Raw genomic sequence first — 6,339 nt, forward strand, 5'->3', positions numbered from 1 at the left:
AACATAAAGGGGTAAAAAAGAAAAGAAAAATAAACCACAGAAGCGGTTGAAAAAAGCCCAAGCCTGTGCACCTTCAGCCAAAGCAAGATCCAAATCAAAAGTGTGATTTGGGTCAGCCACAACAACAACTTGAAAGAAGCTTGAAACAGATAAAAGACACACTCAGGCAGTTTGAGCCAATTTTGACCCTTCATGACTAGGAACACTGCTCTATCTTTCCTGAGTATGAAGATGGCATGATATGACGCAGATGATCATAGTTCAGCCTTACCTTCTTGAGTCCTGGCAGTGTGATGTTTAAATTACAGATAGCAGTCTGAGTGAGACCCTTGGAAGTTTTGGGCTCTCTGAGGAAGGACAGGCGGCCACATGGCTCTTGGCTGCTGTCTCTGACCTGCAGATGACAAACAAATGTTACTGGTAACAATTTAGTCTTTAGGTCTGACTTGCCCAGAATTTGCTGGATCATAGCTTGTAGAAAACGATAGAGCAGCCCATCTGATTTAAATAAGTAGAAGGTTTCAGTTAGAAAATACACAAGAACATGTGAAGAGCTACATTACCTTCTGAAATCTCAGGGTCTAACAGAAAGTTATGCTGATTTTAATAACAAAACAATATGGCAGGCAGAATGTATTACTAATGTGTCCAATTGTCATGAAAATGTGGAAATCGCTGAAGGGAAAAAAATGATCTACCTTCACACAGAATGGGAGTCTGTTTTCTTTGAAAGCATAGAAGTTAAAAACCAGCTGCTGTCCGGTTTTGGTAAGAGGGGCCAAATTGCCATAGCAGTCCACATAGATGGGCTTCCCCTCCAGCACCTTTAAAACAGCCAGCCGTGTCATGCAAACCACATTTTATAAAAATGATAATGTGCACAAATCCTAGTAATATCTCATAAAATAAATAATTAGCATGGAATGTTATACAGTACATCAGAATCTAGTGATAATAGCAACATTTAAAAAAATGAAATAACTAAAACGGATAATGCACCTCAATGTCTTTGCTTCTGGCCACCTCCTCAAAGTTCTCCTGCTGTTCCAGGGTTTTGTCCACTTTATCATCTGTCATACAGAAGCACCGCAGGCTGGACTCTACAGGGTCATTCATTTTAGCAAACACTACAAACTTGGCCATGTAGGGCACACAGATGAGCTCCCTGTAGAGCTGGGTGGCCAAACCTACAGTCTCTGGGATCTGATGGCAGTCTGCAAGCCAAAACCTGGACACAAATTTAACAGTCACAAAGCTGAAAATGTGCGATTTTGATAATACACCTTAATATTTTCTAGAATTAGATTTGAGATATTGAAAATTGATTAAAACAGGTAAGAGGATTTTATGAGGAAAGGTCATAAGTTGTTCTTGTACCTGGCAGACACGTTTGTGGTGAAGGACACACAGTCATTCAAAAAAGTGAGAGGTGTAGTGCCAGTGATGTCCTCCCACTGAGCCGGTGATGTGCCACCTGTCACAAGATGCTTTATTAAAATGATTTTTACATTTTCTGAAAAAAAAATAAGTGACTGCTCTTGCCAGTCTAAAATTCACCACCTCAAAGAAACAAATAGAGATGCACCGGTCGACAGGCCATCAACGTGTTTTGTGCAGGTATGCTTCTCGTACCATAATTTCACAAAGCAAAATTCAGACCATTTTGTTTTTCTTTTAAATCTACTATAATTGCAGGGGCATTATGAAAATGAGCTCATGCACACTTGGGGCCCAAGCGAGAGGAAGACATTTTTTTTTCAGAGTGTCTTAAACTAAGTGCAAATGGCACGCTTGTTGGCAAACACTATTTACATTAGCTCCGACACCTTAATATTTTCTAGAATTAGATCTGAGATATTGAAAATTGATTAAAAGAGGTAAGAGGATTTTATGAGGAAAGGTCATAAGTTGTTCTTGTACCTGGCAGACACGTTTGTGGTGAAGGACACACAGTCATTCAAAAAAGTGAGAGGTGTAGTGCCAGTGATGTCCTCCCACTGAGCCGGTGATGTGCCACCTGTCACAAGATGCTTTATTAAAATGATTTTTAAATTTTCCGAAAAAAAATAAGTGACTGTTCTTGCCAGTCTAAAATTCACCACCTCAACGAGACAAATAGAGATGCACCGGTCGACAGGCCATCAACGTGTTTTGTGCAGGTATGTTTCTCGTACCATAATTTCACAAAGCAAAATTCAGACCATTTTGTTTTTCTTTTAAATCTACTATAATTGCAGGGGCATTATGAGCATGAGCCCATGCACACTTGGGGCCCAAGTGAGAGGAAGAACATTTTTTTTCAGAGTGTCTTAAACTAAGTGCAAATGGCACACTTGTTGGCAAACGCTACTTACATTAGCTCCACCCACCAATGTCTGGTACACTATAATTATAAAGTTTTAAGAATGGTTCTAAATTCTATGAGAGATGTCCAAACTACAACCATAATGACAACAACACAGAGGAACAATATTGTTGGAATCACTTTCAGAACATTTTTTCCAGCTGATGAATTATAAAAATCAATTAACTTTAAAAAGCTCGAGTATTAACAGTGGTGGACGACATAACTGTAGCATGTGCTAAATAGATATACAGAGTGTTATCTTGTGTTGGTGTGGACACTAACAGTTATCTTTATAGTTATCGTTCTAGGTGTGAGTAACCTTTTGGCTAACCCTAATTAGTCTATTTATGAAAAAACTGTAGTGATGATTGCAAACACCACTATAGTGAAACAGGAGCTCGATAAACTGTTAAAAAGATTATATATTTCATTAGATTTTATCACGTCGTTAATGATGTCTACAAGTCAATCCTACCAGTTATACTGCAGAGCAGGCGCAGGCTTGGTGTTGGGTCTCCTTTGTAGCCATTCACCACACCCTCTCCAGAGAGCGGAGGCACGGGCATGGTCATGGTAATGGGCTTATGGAACTTCCTCCTGCGAGGCTCCACTGTCACTATAGGGCTGAAGGTGGCACGGTTTCCTATGATCTTCTTCACAGGTTCATCCGGAACAGGCTGGGCCTGTTAAGAGAAAGCAAGAACATTTAAGTGAAACATCTACACAAAGAGCTTCATTAAAGTGTGTAATTTCGGACCGCCAGCATCAACAAATGGGAAAATCATGTTTGCTTTCCAAATAATCCCTAATATATCCTGGCCTAAACTCACACCACTGGTCGAGGTAGTGTTGTTAAGATTCAGAGTCAGAGTGTTAAGACCCGTTCACACCAAGAACGATAACTATAAAGATAACTATATTAGCGTCCACACCAGCGGACGATATCTTCTGTTTATTCTAAGCGCACGCTTGTCAGTCGCTTTAAATTCTCGGGCTCATTATAGCAGGATTGATTCTGATTGGGCGTCAAATGTTTTTATGGTTCATCAGCTGGAAAAAAGTGAAAGTGATTCCAACGATATAGTTTCTCTATCGTTATAGCTGTGGTGTGGACTCTGCTATTCTTTAATATTGAGAATAATTTTTAGAACTATATCTTTATCGTTATCTTTATAGTTACCGTCCTTGGTGTCAACAGGCCTTTAGACTTTTCAAAGGAATCAACCTACACTCTTAAAAAATGAAGGTTCCAAAAGGGGCTTTTCACAGCGATGCCTTAGAAGAAACATTTTTGGTTCCCCAAAGATACATTCAGTAAATAGTTTATTATTTTTAAGAGTGTAGTCTTTAAATATTAAGTTAGGAGATAGGAGAAAGTATTTCCATATTGTGAAAATAATCACACGCACACAAAAAAAGAACATTTTAAATAAGTTGGACCATTATCTACCTGCAGTCCAACTCTGATCTTCTTAGTGAGTGCACCCTCAGGGAAGGAGGCCTGGACCAGAGGTACTGTCATGCTGGACAGGACCCCTCCATCTGGACCCATCTGATTACTCTCCTGCTTGATCCGTGATACCACCGCAAAGTATTGTGGGAAGTCCTTTGTGATGATCCGGCAGATACGCTTCTTCTCCAGATCTGCTGTGCTGTCGAGCTCTGTTGAGTACACATGTATAATGTGAGTTTGATTTCAGGAAGCATTTACATTACATAAAAGTATATTACAGGAGCAAACAATAGGTTTTTAAGTATCCGGAAGGAAAAGTGAGTGGTGTTTGCCTATGCACAAGTTGGCATCATGATGCTACGGTCTTGCAGTGGTGCTAAATCTGTTGCTATGTGGTTGTACTGTCTGTGTACTCCCAAATGTTCATTTAATTTTAACACATTTGTGTATGTCACATGCTGTCTCTAAATTGTATTGTTTATAAATATGTGACCCTGGACCACAAAACCAATCATAAGGGTCAATTTTTCGAAAATGTATCAATTTATCTGAAAGCTGAATAAATAAGCTTTCCATTGATGTGTGGTTTATTAGGATAGGACAATATTTGGCAGAGATACAACAATTTGAACATCTGGAATCTGAGGGTGCAAAAAAATCTAAATATTGAGAAAATCGCCTTTAAAGTTGTTCAAATGAAGTTCTTAGCAATGCATATTACTAATCAAAAATTAAGTTTGAATATATTTACAGTAGGAAGTGTACAACATATCTTCATGGAACATCATCTTTACTCACTATCATAATGAAATTTTGCATAAAAGAAAAATCAATAATTTGGCCCATACAATGTATTTTTGGCTATTGCTACAAATATACCCCAGCAACTTGTTTTGTGCTCCAGGGTCACATATATAGGCATTATATCAGACATTGTCCATCCTGCATTTGACCAATGAAAAACTCACATCCGTCGAGCACTAATCAACACTGATTGTGCACTAGCAAGGTCAGCAACAGTGCAGATTTGAATAATTATAATTTTACCTTCATCCAAGCCATTGAGCAGCTCATTGAGGTCTTCAGATTTGCAGTCATAATGATGCTCTTTCCAGGTCTCACCGTTTTCGCTCCTGAGCATAATGAGCTCTCGCTCTTTCCCCCTCATGGACCCAAAATGAGGGATCTCCACAATCACAGGGCTGTGAAAACACATCGCAGGCCTTTATCAGTGGAACCTCTCAGACTAATAAACGCGAGACAACGAGACACACAAATGCTGATGATGACTTTAGTAAATGGCGATGATGAACATTCATGGAACATTAGTGCAAAAGAGGGGCACTTGGCAAATGCATCTGATATTAATACAGTTAAACACTACTGGTTTCTATTCTGAACCCAAGGGGACAGATGCAGAAATTATTTTATCAATGTTTTAGTTTAGCATAACTTTTTTTTACCAAGCGTCACTGCTTCATGCTTTGAAATTAAATCTTTCAAACACCAAGTAAGATGCAAAATAAAGATGCACAAAATCCTATTCTTAATCAGTAACTTTGTTCTTATTATCAGCAAAATATCTAACAAAATAAATTCACTTTCAGACAGCATAGCTTATAAAATATATTTAAAAAACATTTTTGGGTGATATTTCAACTTAATTACGCCGTGACAGTTATGGTGAGGTAATATTAAAATAGATTAATAGATTCTAAAGAACAAGACCAGGCTTGATATAAAAAAGCCCTTTTGAAACAAGCAAAACACCTAAATAGAGCAACACCAATCCTAAAATTAAACAAAACAATTGCCAGTGGGATAAAATAATTGAAGAATTCTTAAAACAAGCAGTATATCTAGCCACTGAAAATATGAATTGACCATAAAACTAATCAGAAATGCTTATAAAATGATCAAGCATTAAGCAATCTTAGTGCAGCTTAAGAAATTAGACGTTTAGAAATTAACTTATGGTCTTATTTTAAACATTATATCTAATAATATATTGTTATTTCACAGCGTCATTAAAGGGGTCATATGATGTTGCTAAAAAAACATTATTTTGTGTATTTGGTGTAATGAAATGTGTTTATGCGGTTTAAGGTTCAAAAAACACATTATTTTCCACATACTGTACATTATTGTTTCTCCTCTATGCCCCGCCTTTCTGAAACGCATCAATTTTTACAAAGCTCATCGGTCTGAAAAGTGAGGTGTGCTGGGATTGGCCAGCTATCCAGTGCGTTGTGATTGGCCGAATACCTCAAGTGTGTGACGAAAATGTTACGCCCCTTACCATACTATGATGCCCTGTAAGGCCGGAGCGACGAGACATAAACATTAAAACCCATTATAAACGAGGCATTTGTTGCATCCAGTGGGGACATAATTACGGATTATAATGACTTACTGTCTTTTTACGCGTTGCGTTGCATTGCGCCGCGTAAATATAAAACCCATGTCTGCATTTGTGATCGGATAAATGACAAACAACAAGCACTACTCCACACTGCTCAAAACTCGCGTTTGAATCGTC

At 38.2% G+C, this 6,339-nt stretch overlaps 1 protein-coding gene across 1 annotated transcript in view; it reads right to left on the bottom strand.

Moving 5' to 3' along the window:
* LOC107596594 (ankyrin-3-like) overlaps positions 1–6,339 on the bottom strand; it is a gene marked incomplete at its 3' end in the record, with an annotated part of 52,220 nt that overhangs the window by 16,341 nt on the left and 29,540 nt on the right. The window contains exons 14-19 of the mRNA XM_016287351.1: positions 3,798–4,009; positions 2,823–3,030; positions 1,921–2,017; positions 1,000–1,228; positions 699–824; positions 272–394 (exon numbers count right to left, since the gene is read on the bottom strand). Coding sequence (XP_016142837.1) covers positions 272–394; positions 699–824; positions 1,000–1,228; positions 1,921–2,017; positions 2,823–3,030; positions 3,798–4,009 — 995 coding nt within the window. The remainder of the gene's footprint in view (positions 1–271; positions 395–698; positions 825–999; positions 1,229–1,920; positions 2,018–2,822; positions 3,031–3,797; positions 4,010–6,339) is intronic.

Source organism: Sinocyclocheilus grahami, unplaced genomic scaffold, assembly GCF_001515645.1.
Source record: "Sinocyclocheilus grahami isolate Dianchi unplaced genomic scaffold, SAMN03320097.WGS_v1.1 scaffold221.1, whole genome shotgun sequence".
In the NCBI taxonomy this organism is placed as follows: Eukaryota; Metazoa; Chordata; class Actinopteri; order Cypriniformes; family Cyprinidae; genus Sinocyclocheilus; species Sinocyclocheilus grahami.